Here is a 20,987-nt window from a genome sequence, read left to right as displayed (position 1 = left end):
AAACTACTATGTATAAAATAGATAAAGTCCTACTATATAGCACAGGGAATTATATTCAATATCCTATAATAAGCCGTAATGGAAAAGAATATTAAAAAGAATATATATGTGTATAATTGAATCACTTTGCTATACACCTGAAACTAACACAATGTTGTAAATCAACTATACTTCAATTTTAAAAAAATCCCAGTAAAAATCCCAATAAACTCTTTTATTTTTCTGGAGCTAGACACCTACTTAGAAAGAAAGGGAAATAATAAAACATACGTAAATGTATCTGCTTACTCTCGCAAAAGGAAACATAGGAAGGTTAAACCAGAAAGCGGTGAAATAGATTGTCTAAAGGGGTGTGGAGGTGGAAGGCAAGAGGGAAGAGGAGATTAAGATGGAAAAAATAGGGGAAAGAGGACACTTCTCTGAGTATGCCTTCTTAATTTTTTTAATATCTTTATTGGAGTATAATTGCTTTACAATGTTGTGTTAGTTTTTGCTGTACAACAAAGTGAATCAGCAATATGTATACATATATCCCCATATCCCCTCCCTCTTGAGCCTCCCTCCCACCCTCCCTATCCCACCCCTCTAGGTCATCACAAAGCATCAAGCTGATCTCCCTGTGCTATGCAGCTGCTTCCCACTAGTTATCTATTTTACATTTGGTAGTGTATATATGTCAATGCTACTCTCTCACTTCGTCCCAGCTCCCCCTCCCCCCACTTTGTGCGTAGGTCCGTTCTCTACATCTACCTCTTTATTCCTGCCCTGCCACTAGGTTCATCAGTACTGTTTTTTTAGATGAAGGCCATTATCTTCAACCCAAAGGATAGCCTATTCTTTTTTGGAGGTGGTGGTATATTGTTATTTTTGGCTTTAGCTTTTGGAGTGGGGAGTGGTGGAAGCTGAATAAGGCTGAAAATCACACTTGGGAGGCCTCTAGTAATTCTGTGATCATTAATTAGTAGGCATCTGATAGTAAACCAATATTTTTATCAATGTTCCCTATTTTGCAGGAAATTCAACAACAAAGAGCTGCTCAGAAACTGATCTATACCTTCAACCAAGTGAAACCACAAACCATTCCCTACACTCCAAGGTGAGGAAATATTGGCACCCTGGTCCTTCATCTTGTGTAGGAATTTCTGTCAATTTCTTCTCACCCCTGTTAGTCACGAGAAATACCAGACCCATGGGGAAGTTCCCCATGACCTTAACTTTGGTTTCTTCCTTACATAGTTCTCAGAGACAGTAAAAAGAGAATTAGACATCCTAGGTATGTTTTGGCTTAAATCGCTGAATTTATGTGAGTGGAAAAGAGAAGATCAAGCAGAGGCCGTGACTAACCTCTCAATTACGAAAGCAGGCAGATCCCGGGTGTAGTTACTAATGTCCAGAAACACTGTGGTAGAAAAACACTTCTATTTTAAGCATAGTTTCTTCTGTTACCTTACAGAAATTAGGAACCTTAAAGGAGTGAACTCTCGTTACTTTCACTTGAGTGTTTCCATACACTTGTATTCATTTAGCAAGACAGATCATAGCTTGGTGCTGAGGACTTACAGTAAAGTTTTATTGTCTCATTTACAAGGAACTTCATAGAGCAAGACAAGAAAAGTTGAATCCAGTACTCTTTATAAAAGAGTTCCTCAGAAAGAAGGGAGGTGGGTAAACGTGGGGAAAACTCCCAGTCTTTGCATTCCATTCTTTCAGTAGAAAGGCAAAGGCATGTATGTGCATTGAGGCTGCTGGGACTGGAGTTAGGTCATCTCCCCTGGTGCTCTCTGTTCAGTAATATAAGCCCCACCTTTGCTGCCTTTCGGGGAATCAATGGCCTCTTCCCACCCTCCCTCGCCATAGGTTCCTGGAAGTTTTCTTAATCTACTGCCATTCAGCCAAGCAGTGGTTGACCATTGAGAAGTATATGACTGGGGAGTTCCGGAAGTACAACAACAACAACGGTGATGAAATTGCCCCCAGCAACACCTTGGAGGAGCTGATGTTGGCTTTCTCTCACTGGACCTATGAGTATACTCGGGGAGAGCTGCTGGTTTTAGACTTGCAAGGTGATTGATAGCTGAGGATCTGACACAACAAGCATGAGGCAAAGTTCAGGAAACATTGACCAGGGATTGCTTTCTCAGTGTCATTGTCACCTACATTTGACCCCAGCTCTTTCTTTACTCAAAGCCATAGTTAAAGGTCTTTCAGTGGAAACATTCCTTGGCAGTGTGTACTTTTTTTTTTTTAAAAAAAAAACAGGAGATGGTATCTGTTTTCTGAATTTATTTATTGTTTCTGGAACTGTTCTAAGTGGGAGGAACCAGACAGGTGTCCCGAGAGATCATGCAAGAACCAGGATGGGTAATGTATGGAGTTGCTCTATCTAGCTTTGAAGGGAGGTGGCACCATTTATTTCAGAGACATTGTACAGCGATGATCATGAGCACCTACTGTGCTGCTTCTCACCTAGATCAAGAGAAAAATATAGGCAGATGATTAGCTGCCCAGAATTTAAAGTTATCTAAAATGTTAATCTAAATGGGGAATGAGTTTTAGACCCAATTTTCCAGTTTTATGGCTTTTCTTTGAACTTATGTTCACAATAACACTTAGGCATGCATTTATACACACAGGAAAGTTTAAATTCTGGTCATTTTTCGTGATTTTGAGCTCAGTATTTTAGCAGTTTATAGTTTAGCTTGTTCTCTTTGCTGTGTACCTTGATATAAGAGTTCACAAAAGTATAAACTCAGTCTGTGAAGGGCAACTCAGTGCACTCTTATTTAATGGAAGCCTTTGATCAATGCATCTTTCTACTATCAACATCTCACATGTGACGTATAATCCTGCAGCACGAAACAGAGTATCTCTAGCAGGCTTTCCTTGCAGGGACAGAACAAAATATATATTAAGGTCAAAGTTTAGTCTCTGGGCTCACTGACTGGGGCTTTGGTTTTAAATAAGGGATTTAGCCCAGGCACTTTCATAGAAATTATCTCATTTAATCCCAGAAGCAGCACCTTGAGGTAGATATTATGGAGACTTTAGGCCCAGAAAGTTTAAATAACTTGCCCAAGGTTGCACAGCGGCTTAAGCGGAAGCCAGGATGCAGACTTGAGCTGGTTTGACCATCCATGTTCTTTCCTTTTCACTGTTCTGTCTTTTATTTCTCTATAAGTTTCATAGCTATAGGACATTACCATGTTCTGGTTCATTTAAAATGATAAGGCCTTTTCCTTGTCCTCTCTGACTTTCCCATCTCTCCACACCTGGGATTCTGTGCTGAAAGCCAGACTTGGAGGATGGAGACATTCGAGATGAACAGGCAATCCTGGGACATCATGAGCAATGTACACTAAGATTGCAAACCCATTTTGACTGAAATTTCTGCCACATGCTCAAGGATATATATATATATACTTTTCAAACTACACCTAAGTCCTTCTGTCCTTTCAGATCTATGCTGTTCACAAGGTGTGAATTATATTTCTAACCCTCAAACACAATATTTTAGGAAGCAATATAAACAAAGTTAAAACAGTCAAGGTGATTCAGCTTTTAAACCAGCAAGTACAGTATGATCCATGTAAACCCTGCACACTGATGCCCAAGGCTGCTTTTGTAGCTCATGTTGGGGAAAGGTTGATTGTTTTCATCTATACTTGAGTGTCTGTGCTTTGAGTTTTGGGTGGAGATGTTTACAAAGTAAAAAACAAACAAAAAAACAATCAAAGAAAAACTTTAAGGAATTAATGATGACTCTTCAGTGTGTTTTTGTTTAATGATGTTTATATTTGGGGATTTTTATGTCTCTTAGTAATCCAAAGTGACATTAAACAGAACAAGCACTGCATTGATAGTCTTGGGGGAAAAAGGAATTAACTTTATTTTTTTACTGGGCAATTATGTGAATTGCAGAAACAGACCACTCCAAATAAACTATGTCAAAACATTGACCTTCAAAGGAGGGAAGAGTGGACATCATAGAATGAACATGAAGAAATTGAAATACTTATCGGAGAGTTTTGCCAATTGGTTAGCCCTGAATTTATGGAAGAACGTGAATCCTATAATAGTAATTACAAGCAGTTATATTACTACTGCTACTAGCTAACATTTACTAAATAGTTATTTTGTGTCAGTCACTCGGTTAAAGGCTTATGTGCATTAATATGTTTAATCCAAACCAGGTTGGAAAGGAAAAATGGGGTAATATAATGTATTCTTAAAATATCGTAATAGTCCTCAGTTCAGTTATGTTTTACATTTAATTGATTAGTCTTTCTAGTCTTTGGAGAGATGATGTGCGTTGTCTGGGTGGCAGGGAGTGGAGACTGAAAGACCAGTTAGCTGCAGTTAGGAGAGGCCCTGTCATTGCAGTCCTGGGGGCTGACTCCTGGCTCCACCGTGAATTAGCTGCATGACCAGGGGGCAACCACCTTGAGTCCCACTTCCCTCATTTGTAATAATAATGGTAAATAATGTTATGCACTTAACTCAGAGGGTTGTTAAGGGGCTGAAATGAAGCAAGTTCCTGACGCAGTAAATGTTAGTTATTGTTGTTAGTGTTAGTCTCTGTGTGGCTTGTTAAAATGGAAGTTAATCTTCAGTTGTGGGTAGTCTACTCCTTGCTGTGTGGTCCTGGTGATACTTGAGGGAGATCCCAGCTTTGGCCTCTGTAGAGTGAAGCCCTGATCGGCTTGCTGTGGCTCCCTATTGCTTTGAGGGAAAGAAGGAATGAGAAACACTCAGGGCAGTTTATTCTTTCAGTTTCTTCTTTTCTTCTCTTTACTTTCTTCCAAGGGAGTGCCAATCATTAACCCAGGAGCTACCACATCAGGCCAGGAAGCTGAACTCTAGGGAGAGGCTTGACTAATTTCTGATCACTTGTAATTATACTGTAGTCTTCCAGCCTCCTTCCAATGAAAAATCTTACACGTGAGAGCCTGAATCGTCATCATTATATGTGAAATCCAATATTTAGTTTCCAGCAATAGGAATGAAAAACAATTGTATTTCAAATTACAGTGGTCTGTGGCATGTTTTTTTTTTTAAGCTCACTATTTTTTTTCAAAGAACTTTTGGAGATATTAATTTTTTATTCAACAAAGCAGTTTCCAGTATAAGTCAGCATTAGCATCAGCATCAGCGTGGTGCATTCTGCTGCTACAAGGAAGGTGACTTCTTTCCATTGATGTAGAAGTTTATTGATGCATCCCAAGGTGATTGGAATCAGAATGTAGGTCTCTGAGTTTCTCATAAGGGCGTGCTATGTATTGCCTGTACATGGGCATTTACTCTGTTAATGCCAGTAAAGAGATAGCACTGGAATTTTTAGATCTTAAAATGTCTTATTGTCTTTCATGTTTTCCAAATATCTATGTACGTGGGTAGGACGGGCACCTATGTTAAAGTTTGCCAATTGGGTGACTCCTGTGTAGCCGGGAGAGGCTGGGGTGGTAGTAGTGGGTGTGGTGGTGCAGCATGATTGGTTCTCTGAACTGCTTTCTTTTTTTAACTCATCGGAATGCCCCTTCTGCCATTCAAGGGTCCCAAAAGATGTTTTTAGCAGTTAAGCTTTGAGCTGTCAGATTGAGTTTAGGGATATAAAGGTTTGTAGAAACTCTTTACCCTCAGTCTTATAGGAGGTTCTATTCATTAGGAAATAGTACTTTAGGAAAGTGAGATAATCAGAACATGATTTTACCAGTGGTAAGAAAATAGAATTTTACTTCACAAGAGCTCTTGATAGAATAAAGACAATAAAAATAGCAGGTGACATGTTTCAGCTTCTTCTGGATCAGACATTTTGCTAAGCAGTTTGTATATGCTAGTTCATGTAATCCTCTCAGTAACCCTATAGGATAAGGCCTGTGATTATCCACACTTTCAGGTGATACAGTTGAGACTCAGAGAGATTAAAGAAGGTGTCCAGATCACACAACTAGGGAGTGATGGGGCTGTGAGTGGGACCCAGATCCTTTGACTTCTGCCTATTTAACAGGCTACAAGACTGAAAGTAAATGGGAGCTGATGTGATTTTGATAGACTTTTTTTCCCCTATAAAACCTCCTTTTCCACAATTCTTTAGGTATTGTGCGTATTTCAGCTTAAATTTACAGTTTACTCAGACGTCAGCCTAAAGCTTTCATCACTGCTGGGAATTGTAGGCATAAAGTCAGGTCTGAGCTTAAATGTGTGAAGGATTTGTAGCCTTTAGTCTCTCTGTTGGTGGTACATGGGCTGTCTGTTTGTTGTTTATTTACTACATAGTTAAACATAGTTGTTCTGTTTATTTGCTACATGTTTGCTGTATAGTTAGGGTCTTGTTAGGCTGTTCCTTTTTATATCTGTAATGAGAAAAGCATAAAGAGCGCAGCCTCTTCATATGACTTTTTCTTTAAAAAGCAAAGCACATTTTGCATACTGCCCCTTGAGCCTGTGTTTCAGACTTATTTTCCCTTTCCCTATTCAAAATCAGTGTACAAAGAGATTCTAAGCCAAGGGTTCTGAAAGGGGCTCTGGGTAGAACTCAGAGGATCTGTGTACTTTGATGAAAAAAGAAATTAAAATTATACCTTGGGACTTCCCTGGTGGCGCAGTGGTTAGGAATCTGCCTGCCAATGCAGGGGACATGGTTTCGAGCCCAGGTCCGGGAAGATCCCACATGCCGCGGAGCAACTAAGCCCGTGAGCCACAACTGCTGAGCCCGCGTGCCACAACTACTGCAGCCCGCGTGCCTAGAGCCTGTGCTCTGCAACAAAGAGAAGCCACTGCAGTGAGAAGCCCGCATACCACTACAAAGAGTAGCCCTGCTCGCCGCAACTAGAGAAAGCCTGTGCACAGCAACGAAGACCCAACGCAGCCAATAAATAAATACAGTTATTTAAAAAATAATAGTAAAAAAACTAAAATTACACCTTTATTTCACTAACCTATAGCTGAAATTCATCATTTCCTTCAGTTATAATGGAGACGACAGATCACAGTGGTATTAGCAGTACCCGTGACTGTTTGCAATAGCAATTACAGGTATTAACATAGCACATTGCAGTGTTGGCAGATATCTCAAAATACTGGTTGTATTTGTTACTTGTTGGATGTTATAGTGTTATTAGACTTGTGCTTGATCCTGTTATTTAACATACTAATAAAGAAGCACGTGTATTGCAATACAATTTAAAAAATATTTTGATCACTGTATTTCAGTATCATTGGTTTACTTTGTAATCTCATGTATTCAAACTATGCATTTAAAAACATTATTCTGAGAAGGGGGTCCCTTAGCTTCATCAGACTGCCAAAAGGGTCATGAACCAAAAAAGGTTGAAAACCCCCTACTTAAACAGGTTATTTTCCTAAGGAAGTCAGTTTCTCAGGGGAATGGTCTATAAACTATAAGGATTACATTTTCTTGTGAAAGGTTTAACATATGGTAAAACATACAGAACATAGTAAAAATCTTTCTTTTTTAAAGTAGTGGTTAGAAAATGTGTTTTTTTTAAACAAATAGAAATATACAATAATGTTATACATTTTATATGATTTTTAAATAAATTTCCCACAAGGTTGGTCTCTTCCAAGGCAAGGGGACCAGTGCTGATTAGAGGACGATCTCAGACATTGTCGGCTTATGCCCACATGGTGCATTCACCTGTCTGACTGGCTTACCTGTGAAATGCTGCCTTTGGAAGTCAGTCTCACCACCACTCGCATTTTATAACAGATTCACTTTGGTGTTGATCCCTGTTTTGATAAATGTTAGTTTTATATGACACGTTATCCTTTTATGCTTTGGTGCCGTTTTTTAAGAAGTAAAATTTATTGAAGGATCACATACATTCAGGAAGTTACACACAGCATGAGCGTACATCTCAAAGAATTTCCACAACTGAACACGTGTGTGTAACCAGCACCCAGATCAGGCATGTGGGGTGTTTGTATTCTTCTGTTTATAAACGCTATATATATATATATATATATATATATATATATATATACATATGGCATTTGATATGTGTCTTTGATGGAGCGGAGGTGATACCTGCAGAACCACACAGCACCCTGCACCTTGCTGAGCACTGATGGACTCCATCTAAGGAGACCACGGACTAGGGGGAAGGACGCAAGCTTTGGCTTAGCTTCAATCCTGTTATGACCTCTTGTGGTCTGTGCAACCTCTGACAAGTTGCTTAATCTCTTTGAACATCAATGTACTCATTGGTAAAATGAGGCTGTGAGGATGCTAATACTTTTCTTTCACGATTGCCAAGAATTAGAAAAAATAAAATTAGAAAAAATAAAATTAGAATGTCTAGTATGTACAAGTGGTAAATGAATGATGGATGCTATTATCAGGAACTGTGAACACATCACAAAAACACTTTTTTGTAGCCTAGAGGTTTATTGCAGCATAATAGAGGGGGTTGCGGGAGACAGGGCATCAACTAAAGTTTTCAAACTTGCCTGGACAATTTAGTAGAGTTAATTCACATGATGTTGAGTTTACTACAGGGTGGGTGTCTAGTTAATAGTAGAGTTAATTCACAGGATGTTGAGTTTACTACAGGATGGATGTATAGTTAATAGAGTTAATTCACATGATGTTGAATTTACTACAGGGTGGATGTAGGTATAAGAAAGAATTTTAAATTTGGTTATTATTTTCTTGAATTTCTGAGAAAATGAAATTCCCCATTTGGTAAATGAATTTTCTTTTTCTTTGGAGGTGTTGGAGAAAATTTGACAGATCCATCTGTTATAAAACCTGAAGAAAAACAGTAAGTTAATTTATCATTTAGAAAATTGCATTTAACACATTGTACATGGTTTCTTAAAAATAATTTTTAAACATTTCTATATCTTGCCTAGATCCTAGAAAGGTTTTGATGTCCCTTTTATCTATATCTGTATCTATATCCAAAAATATCTATATCCAAATACAATACAATAAAATACAATAAGATTTAAAATACAATAAGATTTTAAAGAATGCATAGATTAGGAAATAGGGGCAAAAAGAAAATAAGGAAATAAAATAAGATTAAATCTGGAGTTGTTAGTACACAAAAATGGAAACTATGTATAAAGACCAATGCAGTGGCCAGAACTTTGTTGCAAATTTGACTCTGAGTTTTCTAGTGGCCCAGACAAAAGAGAAATATGGGTAAATTCAGCCTCCATAGGCTTTGACATGAAAACAATTAATGTCATAGGAGAAGCACAGTTTCCTTTGTTGTCATCACAGTGGAGTCATTGCATCTTATCATGGGCACTGTCTTCCATTACATGCCTATAAAACGAAAGCTGAGGGCATGAAGTGTGGTATTCAGTAACAGCAAATCTATGAGAGGACAAAACAGTGGGGCTTAAATATGGAGCCATCAGATTGTTAGTTCAGGACTGAAGTGTAAATTATATAGAGAGATGAGTCATCTGCCTATCCTTTGAATTCCCATGGGCATTTTATCCCATAAGCAGGCTTTTGGGAAGACTTGGCAGTAGAGGAGATGGTATTCTTCTGTTAAAGGTGGAGTAAAAGGAAGAGATGGTGATGATTAAGGGAGGATCAACATGGCAGATGACAGTGGTTTTCAAACACGAGCTTTCATCATAATCACCAGGAGAGCTTGTTAAAACACAGATTGCTGCCTCCTACCCCCAGCATTTGATTACCCTGGTTTCTGATTCAGTGGGTTTGGGATGGGTCCAAATAATGTAACAAGTTCCCAGATGATTCTAATTCTGCTGGCCTAGTGCCCACACTTTGAGAACTGCTAGCATACAAAATTCTAATTTCTTAGTTGTCCTAAGTGTCTGTACTTGACCCCTGGGTTGTAAAACACACACACACACACACACACACACACACATATATAATTATATAAGTGGGCAATTCATATATGATGAAATCTGAAACTTTTACTTCCCTCCTATTGGACTCATATTGTAAATATTCACTGCCTTAATGCTCTGTTCTTTCACTGAACGATTTAATCTAAATATGGTACCATTTGTAGGCGTCTATGCAAAGAGGTACATCTAAAAGTGTATTAGCTACTCCTGTGAACTAAGAGAGCTAGAGAAGATAAAGGTGAGCCATGTTGCTCCTGTGAATCCAAATCCCATGATATTTGACCATGGAGTTCATGTTGTAACCCTTAGGGTACAGATAAAGACTTTGTTATTTTTCACTTTAGCAGAGTTGAAGTGTTTTTGGCTAAAAATACATATTATTTCTTCAGCAGCCCAGTGTGCCCAAGGGTTTTTAGTAGGAACCTGTATTACAAGTACTTCCTTTATAATTTTGCAGTGAAAATTTTTTTGCATATAAAATGGATCAAGTTGATGTATACTCTATCATTTATTAAATTTTGACCTTGGTATATATATGTAATATGACCTGAATATTTCCAACTTTTAGAATTCTAAGAAGATTATATTATTCCTCTTGACAGTTGAGTATTTAATTGCATTCTATAGGCCAGTGGGTCTCAATTTCTATTAGGGTTACCTAGGGAACTTAAAAAAAAATGCTGCTCAGAATTAGCATCAAGTCAGAATCTCAGAGTATAGGACCCTGATGTCTGTATTTTCCAAAAGTTCCCCATGTGATTCTAATGGGCAGTCAGGGTTGGGAGCCTCTGTCTTATGTCAAACTTTATTTTTTATGACTTGAGGATGTCATAAACTTTGGAAGCTGATAGATTGGTATCGCTGTAGCCTGCCTGGTTTTGTGGGGTCACCTAATTTTGGGTGCAGTTGGTCTTCATGGTGAAGATATAAGTATTATTTTCTCACAATGTGGTGAATTACATCTAATCAGTTCAATGAGGCTCACATTTTGGGATGCCGTCTATTTGTTAAACTTTTGCTACACAAAGCACGGGCCATGACAATAGCATCAGCATCACCTGGGAGATGGTTAGAAACACAGACTCTCAAGACCCTCCCTAGACTTCCTGAATAGAATCTCAGTTTTCATAAGATCTTTAGGTGTTTTGGTGTAAATTAAAGTTTGAGAAGCAAGTGCTTTCACATGTTGTTTTATTCTTAACAACAACCTTGGAAGGAAGTGTCTTCAATCCCAGTTCACAAATGAGAAAACTGAAGCTCAGTGGAGATGGCAACTAGCCTGTGAGGAGAAGGGGGTCAATGAAAGGGAATGATCCTCTACCAAAAGGAAAGTTGTTTTGGGGTGCAAATTCCTATATTGTCTCTAATGCCTCTTGTCTCTTAACTTTTCCCAACCTTTTGCACATGAAGACAAAGTCATCAGACCTGCTCCCCCAAATCCTTTCTGGCCACTTAGCTTGGTTCCTCAGGTCACTGGCCTTCAGTGGAGGCTGCCTCAGTGTTATTGGTAGTTTGGGACTGCACCTTTTTTTTCCACTTACTGCCTTGATGGTTTTGGGCATTTGACAAGTATGAAATGATAATGATGACGATGATGATGGTGAGATGTTCTTTAGTAAATCTCTGTGTACATGGCACTAATTAGCATTTCCTTGAAGGCAGAACCAAGCTACCTCCTGCTTTCCTGTGCTGTGAAAAATCTGGAAAACAGTTGTATATTTTTTCAAACGTTGTTATCTGAGACTGCAAGGCTGTAGGCATGGCGTATGAATGTCCCTAAAACCCTCCTTCACTCTCCCCTGCACAGGGAGTGGTAGAACGCCTGATACATACATATTATAGTCATTTTGATTCTTTTGTCTTAACTTTAACAAAGCTCATAGAGGGAAACAATTTTGCTTACAGCTTTTATCTGAGAATCAGTGTTACATTTCTAAGTTGGGAACTTTCATGCTTTACTGGGGGGAAGGAAATGGCAGTGTGGAATGCAAACGAGTGAAATATTCCAACAGGGTCATGCCAGAGAGACTATAAAAGGAATTCTTCAGTTTTAATGACTGAAATAACGCCTTCATTTTTCACTTTATCAGCATCATAGAGTTCCAGTACTAAATATTGAGTGATTCTATTTCTTTGCCATATTTGGTTTCACCTTATAGAAGTGGTTCCTTACCAGATGGATTGAAAGAGGAATAGTTAACAGAGGCAGCTTATGCAGCCTGGTAAATACCACCAGAGCTGTATTTTGTAAGGGCGATTGAGTGACCAGGAAAGTTAATCCTGGGTGTCTGTTCACGTTGTCTTCCCAAGAGATTTCCTCCACCTACTCGCCTCAGAGCAAAGAGGCAATCTGAGATCAAACTGACATCAGCCCTTATTCCGAGCTTGGCACATCTTCAGAGCAGCTACTGTTATTCTGCCAAAAGGAAGTGGAAATTGAGATAAATGTTTCAATACTCAGATGGAAAAGTCCATTTTTACACCACATCCCTTTTGAAAAACCGCATTCCTTAGAAGCGAAATTTATTGTTTCCTTTTGTGATAGTTTGCTTTTCTTTTTTCTTAAGACATGGTATTTAAGAGCGGTAATTGAGTTCAGATTTTAAAATGTGCTGTTTCCCACTCTGCATGTCATTAAAATAAAATATTAGCTTTCATAAAGTTTCTTTGGAAGTGTTTCTGGTGTGCTCTATTCCTTGGTGTGTAGAGTGTCAGCCGAAGAATAATGGTTGTGAATGATCAAATAATGGATGAACGTTGATCCTAGAATCTGCTAAGGATCTATTATAATTATAGAGTGTTAAAGATGTGCCTAAGATATACTGATTTACTTCCACAAACTCATCATCTCCTAGTTGTCTTGTCTTTTCACAAAGAGCCCAGCTATAGCAGTTTGCAGGGTAGAAGTAGCTATCAAAAGAGCCATGAATACTGGGTGTCGGGTTTTGTCGGGCTTTTGTGTTTGAGGACATTGGTTATTTTCAGAAAAGTATTTGGGTTTGAAACAATGCATATCAATTTTTTTCAGAAGGGGTTTTCCAATAGCAAGTTTATTTTACTTCATACTTACCTTTCGGGTATTCTAGTAGAACAGTTGGTAACGAATGTCATTCTCTCACCTCATATGCATTAAAAAGGGTCTCACTGTATTTTGTTTTAATGTGGTACATAGAAAATTCACTTTTCTATCAGATTAGCGTGGAAATGAGTTTCACAGTAGGTCTTGGAGTTGGGTACAAAGATTGAAGTGCATTTGAATTTTAAATTTGCAAACCTAACATTGTTGCTTCCCCAAAGTGCTCTGTTCTTTGTTGGCTCCTTCAAGTTTACTGGGTTACTATGGGATACTGTTCGGTATCTCAGAGAATCCTAGTTGAGCTCCTTTTTCTGAGCTGTGATCTAATTGATATTCTGATATTTCCTCTAGATCAAGAGGAATGGTGTTTGGACCAGCCAATTTAGGGGAAGATGCAATTAGAAACTTCATTGCAAAACATCGTTGCAACTCCTGCTGCCGGAAGCTCAAACTCCCGGGTATGCCCCAAACAATTCTATTTTTCTCTAAGTAAATCTCTCATTGAACAACATCCATTGTAACCTGGGATAGAGTAGAAAATCTTAATCACATTTTTATCTCATTCGCCGTCGAGGCCTGACTTTCTGACTGCAAATTTTTCAAGTCTCTAAAGGGATTAAAAGGACAGGGATTTACTTCAGGTTCTGCCAAAATGTGATAAAACAACATTGGGCCCAATACTTGTCACAGTCTCTCCAAGGGAAAAGTTCCTCCTACTTAATTGGGGCAAAATTGGACCGAGGCAGGTCTCTGTTCCCCGCTCCGCCCCCTCCCCTTTGGGTCTTGAGTGGAGCCCACAGAGTTTCTATTCTATTCTTATTTACTCATTGGACACTTGGGAGGGTGTGGCATGGAGGGAAACAACAGCTATCAATTAAAGTAGTGCTTTTCACTATAAAAACCTGCCACTTTCAACATACATCGCAAGGTATATTTTAAAAATCTGATTTGATAATATGGCACACTTTCTCTGAAACTAATAGAGTCAGCACAGAAAAATATTTCTAACATAAAAGTAAGCGGCTGGAGGTCTGTGTCCCCCAAATTGGCAGCCCCAGCTCTGCTGCATTTTCTCCTTTTATCTCAGAAGGGATGCTTTATGTCTGTCTCAGCTTGCTCACTATTTTTCTAAGGTTGCACCACACTTGTCCATAGCATGGAATTTCACATCTTTTAAGCTGAGTAGCCCTTCCAGCCTTATCATAAATGATCAAACCCTGAATTGGAAATCAGTAAAAGATCAACATCCATTGTAACCTGGGATGGAGTAGGTGTAAATTTACAACAAAGAAAGGCAATTTCTAATCTTGTTGGAGTTAGAGGTAGGAGTTGCTCTTGTGGGCACGAGGTAGCAAAAGACTGGGATGGGGAGCAGATTCCAGTTCCTGTGGGAAATAGCTTATTAGCCAGGGGTGGTGGTGGTGGGAACATCAGACTGGAGCAGTACAGACAGGAGGGGGTCTCGATGTCACCTTGGAGCTGCCCAGGACTCCTTCTCACAAACCACCCAGAAGAACTGGGCAAAGTGATCAGTCCATAGCACATTGGCCAAGCTGCCCACTGGCCTCCTCTGGTCAGAAGGAGCCCAGGAAGGAGAGGGGGCTGGGCTGAGTGGCATCCAGGCCCCCAGGTAAGGGCCCTGTGGGAGGCAGGAGCTGACACATATCTCCATCCCGTGACTGCAGGCTGGAGTCCAGCCCATGAACTCAGCATCCTCAGGCGCTGACCTCTTCCCAGGACTGATTCACTGTTTCCTGGGCAGGGCAGCTTCTCATTCTTGATCAGGGACTGTGTCTGGTCAGCCAGGAGAAAGGGGGCCTTGAGGCATAACTCACTGCTTCCATCCAGTTAGCTCTTCTGTATGATTAAGATTTCCTTCCTCCCTCCCTTCCTTTCTTCCTTTCTTTCTTTCCCCACCGTGGTGGCTTTTGAGTAATTCAATAATTCCTCCATTTCTGGACCTAATCCTTGCTTCCTTTCAAAACCTTAGTTAACACATTTAAATGGAGATAAAAAATATCCTCATTTACTTGAACATTTTGTAATTTGAATTTTAAAAAGTTTAGCTCGGAAAACAGGATTGGGGTGATTTTTCTTTTTGTTTATGTTTTACTTTTTTTTTCTTTTCCTTTCTTTTCTTTTTTTTTTTTAAGAGAGGCAGTTTAGGATAGTATAAGAGCATGGGATTCATAGGTTGAGCTCACATCCCAGAAATGCTTTTTACTAGTTTTGTGACCTTGGCCCTCATTCTCATCTGTAAGCTGGGGATAATAGCACCTATCTCATAAAGTTGGCATGAGGGTTGAAGTAATGTAATAACTGTTGGTTATTATTAAACTATAATATGTATTAGTTTTATGTCCAGAGAATCCCCATTTAACATTAAAAAATAATACAAGGAATGCATGTTTAAGGTTAACAAATTTAATCGACACAGCATACAACGGTTTACAAACATTTAAAGGTCACTCTCCTCCGTAAGTTTCTCCCCAAGGGTTACCTTTATTAATGATTTCTTTTGATAATTTTCCTGTGAAATTAAAGAAGGAGGCTTCAGGAAGCATAAGATCTGATAATTGGATGAAGTCTTTATAGGTGCAGCCAAACCTGAGGTACAGCTTTGTTGCAGAAAACTGACCACTGACATCCCGAGTCCACCATTTTGGCTGCACTCTCTGGCTCTGTCATCATTCAACAAGTGAAAATGCCCTGTTTCCAGTTTGGCCTCACTTAACTCTGGGCAGGTCATGTCTTACAGGGCACCGTGAATTGAGTCAAGCGACCAAAGCTTGCCTCCCCTGCCCCAGTGAACACGGCCTTGGGGAGTTAGAGTCACACATGTGCATGGTGGGGTGTAGTTTGGACATGGTTGAGGGTTTGAGTTTCACATAGCAGTGACCCAAGGGAGCAGAGTCCTCTCTGAGCACTTGGCCTAAAGTCCCGAAGTCCAGTCTATCTGTGTGAATGTTATGTTCTTAAGGATTCTCTATAACTGTCTTAATTGTCTTCCTTGCAGATTTAAAAAGAAATGACTATTCCCCCGGAAGGATAAATTCCGCCTTTGGACTTGAAATCAAAACTGAACCAGCTGAGGAGACTCCAGCAGAGGAAGAGGGTAGTAATTCTCCAGAAGACCTCACACGACTGTAAAAAAGGGAGAAGTAAGAAGATGACAGCCCTTGCCCTCCCTTCTATGAACTCTATGGTAACATAGATTGACTGATGTAACACTGGTTATGTCAGAGCCTCTGCCAGGATGGCCTTACCCCGAGGGCCTCCTGGGACATGCCTTCTGAGCCTCATGTCTCCCCTCCCCAAGGACCTCACTGGTGTATGATGAATGGGTTCTCCTAGATATTGACCTGTGTGCAGGGTGCTTTGCGTGTGTTCGTCATCCTCAGGTTGCACAAGAAGACAGATGACTCAGCCAGGAATGCTGCTCCTTCATACCTCATTCCTTGGTGCAGAATGCTGGGCACAAAAGAACCAGGCAGATAAATTTAATTTATTTTCTTACTATGTGTGCAGACTCTAACCTCCACTACTATTCATCACCTCACCCACATATTGTATGTATGTATATATGTACATAAAAAAGTCACTTGACTCCCTCCTCTCCTTTCCAGCAGCATAGGGCTTTGAATAGTGACAGAAAGGAAAACAATGGAGTAAGGGTGTATTTGCACAGACTGGAGCACGCTCCTGTACAAACTAACCAGTGAAAAGCTAGCATCCTGGTGAAATCTAGGTGGGTTTGAGTATTGTCAGTGAATCCTATGATAACCGGGCATTTCAGGTTTCTCTGGAAGAGAGAAAAGGGAAATCTAAAACAAACGCCCTTGCATCCTTTTTTTTTTTTTTTTTTTTAAGGGAACAAGGATATATAAAACTAGAAATTATTAAGAAATGTTTTCCCTTCCCTTACGCTCAGGGACACTATTGGTTAGCGAGTTGACTAAGCCAACCTCTAAAGTATTACTCCCTTTTTCAAAGCTGGGTATATAATATTACAAGCTAAATTACTTTATGTCAGGTCCTATGAGGAAAGATGGGATTTTTGAATGAAAACATGTTTCACAGGTAATTGCCTGGTTGAAATACAGAGTTCTGGTGGCTTAACGAGTGCTTGAGTGTATATTTTAAGTATGGCCTGAGCACATGTAATCAGTTTCAGTGGCCTGAAGAAAGGGTCCCTGGAAGCCACACTGTACAGCAGTGGTCCCCACCCTTTTTGGCACGAGGGACCGGTTTCATGGAAGACAGGTTTTCTACGGACCGGTTGCGGGGGGTGGGGGATGATGGGGGGGGGATGGTTCAGGCAGTAATGCCAGTGATGGGGAGCGGAAGATGAAGCTTTGCTCACTCGCTGCTCACTTCCTCCCGTGCAGTGTGGTTCCTGACAGGCCGCTACTGGTCCGTGGCCCCGGGGGTTGGGGACCCCTGCTGTACAGCATGTTTGGGGGATCAGTCATCCCTCTTTCACACTTATCAGGGTCACCCTACCTCAGAACAAGCACAAACTGTTCACACAAGGAGGAGTTGGAGGGCTGGGAATCTCTCCCCACTCTTCCTGCATCTCCTTTCCTCATTATAAAGCGTTCCAATCTACCAGCAACAGACCTCCTGGATTTGAAATTTTCAACTTATCTTTATCGTTAGCCCTTACATTAGCTGGCTGGCTTTTTAAATCAACACTCCTGCCCTCTCAGGTTATACTTCAGGGAAATGTTGCCCAGGGATAGGGGGACAGAAAGCCAAGGATTTGATTTGCCAAAGATAGCGTCTGGCTCTTGTGAGATGCGCAAGGGCTGATTTACAGCCTTTTTACTTTGGTCTTTGGGGTGGTGGGAGGTGGGAAATTTGGTTGATTTCTTGATTGGCAATGAGGATAAAATGTTAATGCTTTTTTCAGAGCTTAACTGCTTTATCCTATTCTGCAAATCAATAAGGGATCTATTTGTGCTCACTTCAGAGCCATGTTCAACTATGGAAGGAGGCAATTTGCCTATCCAAGCCAAACTAAAAGCATTAATTCATTGGTCAAATATTTGTTACCTGTAATGGAACTTGAAAAAACACATTTTGATTTTAATTTTCTGTGTTATGATTTCCTCACTCTCTTTTTAAGAAAAATCACCAGAATAACATTTTAAAAAGATGAACCAGCTTCTGGGCAAAGGTCACTGTGGGATAGCTTGCATGCAAATACCAATGTGACAATCATGACTTTGATTCATGACCACAAATGAATGAATTCATTCATTTGGTTAATTTTATTCAACAGATATTTATTAAGTGCCTTCCCTGTGGTGTGTAAGTGATGAGGGTGCAATGAACATAACATTTCTTTGCCCTCAGAAAGTGTTATATCTCATGTTTCTTTCTTTTTTGGTTGTTGTTACAAGTTTGGATTTCTGGTGAGTGCTAAAAAATTTGACTTCTGGGCAAATGTTGAATCCAGAGATGTATTCCATACCCTATCTGCCAGTGGGCAGTAGGTTCAGACTGGAATAAGAGAATTAGGGCAAATAAAAAGACATAGCTGGGGCTGGTTTTAGGAACCACTGAGGAAAAATGGATTGCATAATCCTTGTATGAGCCCTTAGCCAATCTCACAGGTGGAAATCTGAATCTGGGGACCAGAGAAGCAGCCAGGTTCCTGGGAGTCCTTCCTGAAGGCATCCTGTGCACGGGTATTCCCCTCCATGGGGCTGTACATTCCCGGAGTGACTTCTGCCCCATGACATCTTAAAGCTTCTAACAACTCTGGGGAGTGAGATCAGATATAGCTTTGGGTGTTTCTCACCCTGTTATTTTCTGTAGCTTTGCAAAACAAGTACTGGGTGACTAAAACTTCCCTACCAACCATTTAATCAAAAATTGAAAAAAAAAAAATTGTTGTTGTTACTGTTTTAGTTGAGACGGATCACTCAGGTTCTAGAAGTCATGACACAGATGCTCCTGCCATGGCTTGTTACCTTTCTCCATCAGTCACCGGCATCTAGCACGAAGTGTGGCACATAATAAGCTTTCAACATTATTTGTTGAAAGAAATAATAAAACCCTCACATGATAATGGATTTCATTCACTAGTTAATAAATCAGATTTGCATTTTTAATCTAGAAGGGAATGATTACCAATTCCTTAAGACCCAACACAATTCTTTTGATCTCTCTCTGTTTTAATTTTCCAGGAAATAGCTTTTAACAACCTACACCTTGTCTGTTGAATTCTCAACCAGTTCTTGCCCTTATCGTTGTGGCGATAATACCAGAGTACCATCCTTCTTACTGGTGACTATTGAAATGAGATGATAACTTCCCAGAAACTGCCTAGAAATAATCATCACTTTATTACCCTTTGAAAAGAAGATTGATAGAAAAGTCATTTGAAAGATGGTTCATTACCATGCCCTAGTACGATTTCTTTACTCACATCTCTCCAAAGCATGAGAAAGGGAGGATTATTCTCTGAGGTCGGAATTTGAAGGCTGTGTGTTTGCCTCTTTGAAGTCTTGGTATTTAATTTTCTGTAGTCATTTCTTGGGCAATTTTCTAAGAAACTAGTTGAAGCTAATTTATCATAAGTTAAAGTCAAATGACAGAAAAGATTTTTTTCTCCCTTAGCAGCATTTTATTCCACAGAGGTTAGCTTCTGAAGGAAAATGAGACTTAAATAGCATTTCAGATCTCCAGCCACATGGATGGGTACACAGAATAGAAAGGGTTCTGGAAACCACACTGATTTTTTTATTTAGCATAGTTATTATTTTGTGATTTTTCTTCCTGGACCTTGGTATACAGATAATGAAATGCTCTCCTAAAAATAATTAGTTAAGTTGCTTAATTTTTCAAAAAGAAACTTTCAGTCCTCAAGAGATAACAACGCTTGGTCTCTATCATTGGCCGATTTGGTTTAACTTTATATAATTCTTTTAACCTTTGTCTTAAACCCTAACTCTGCAATGAGATGAGGTAACTTGCCTTACCTTTTCAAACAAAGGCAAACAATAATGAGAGAGCATTTATAAGGTCCTTTGAGAATCTCATTTAAAAGGCTTCTTGTGAGCATGGGATCCAGTTCAATAAGTAATAAGGGGTTTTCATTTTTCATATTATGTGACCATTATTTCATGTTTACAGAGGATGCTCAGTGGACTTGTTTCAGTATAAACACAAAAGTGGTTTCTGCTGTTTCTCTTTTTCCAAGGGGAAAAAGCTCATTGCCCCCTTTTTGTTTTGAAACTTAATTAAAGTAGTTCAAAATCAGGATGTTCACCATTTTACAGTGTCTCCTACTTATTTTGTCTATTGATGGATTTAGGTTTACACAGCTAATGTCTTTTGCCACCTTCTGCCCGAAGAAAGCCTTCCAGGATAGGTAAAGCCCAAATCTGACACCATCTTTGGTGATCTTTTTAGGAATGAAAAAAGAGCAGGTTTAGAATCTTGATATTTGTAAAGGTTGATGTTTTACAAAAAAACTTAATTAATGCTGATTTAGATTTTGTCAGTGTAGGGCTGTTTAATAATAAGAAAATTCTGCCTATGGCTTGCCAGTGTCTTTTAGTAACTAACTTCCTTTAGAATTCTCATCTTCCCTTAGTGGTTTTCGTTTGTTTATTTTTTGTTTTCATTTTGAACCTTTAGAAATTCCACCTGCTATATTAGTCAGAAAGTCCTTACAATTGTTAGGGTAGAAACCCTTTGGCTAATGACTGTCCAAATGTGGACATAATAACTGCCTTTCACTGGAGGGATTTGGGGGGATCATCATGGGTGTCATGTGATTGCACTTTGGCTTCTAATGAATCTTTTTCTGTATATCATATTGGTTACCAGTAAGAAGTCACAGAACTTCAGGATGCTTTGGTAACCAAAAGAAATCCTTGGTGTGTGTTATGGGCTGAATCGTGTTGAAATCCTAACTCCCAGTACCTCGGAATATGATTGTATTTGGAAATAAGGTATTTACAGAGGTAATTAAGCTTAAATCAGGTCATTAGGGTGGGCCCCGATTCAATATTACTGATATCCTTATAAGAAGAAGAGATTA

The 20,987-nt window shown here is 39.5% G+C and overlaps 1 protein-coding gene across 1 annotated transcript in view; it reads left to right on the top strand.

Moving 5' to 3' along the window:
* The window catches only part of TRPM6 (transient receptor potential cation channel subfamily M member 6), a 207,705-nt gene extending 190,508 nt beyond the window's left edge, over positions 1 to 17,197 (top strand). The window contains exons 38-42 of the mRNA XM_036855993.1: positions 1,014 to 1,096; positions 1,858 to 2,063; positions 8,729 to 8,780; positions 13,283 to 13,389; positions 15,948 to 17,197. Coding sequence (XP_036711888.1) covers positions 1,014 to 1,096; positions 1,858 to 2,063; positions 8,729 to 8,780; positions 13,283 to 13,389; positions 15,948 to 16,081 — 582 coding nt within the window. The 3' untranslated portion in view covers positions 16,082 to 17,197. The remainder of the gene's footprint in view (positions 1 to 1,013; positions 1,097 to 1,857; positions 2,064 to 8,728; positions 8,781 to 13,282; positions 13,390 to 15,947) is intronic.
* Positions 17,198 to 20,987: the final 3,790 nt, after the last annotated feature.

This window comes from Balaenoptera musculus, chromosome 6, assembly GCF_009873245.2.
Source record: "Balaenoptera musculus isolate JJ_BM4_2016_0621 chromosome 6, mBalMus1.pri.v3, whole genome shotgun sequence".
NCBI classification, from domain to species: Eukaryota; Metazoa; Chordata; class Mammalia; order Artiodactyla; family Balaenopteridae; genus Balaenoptera; species Balaenoptera musculus.
Note: the sequence above shows the minus strand (reverse complement) of the source record. Positions and strands in the feature narration are given on the sequence as shown.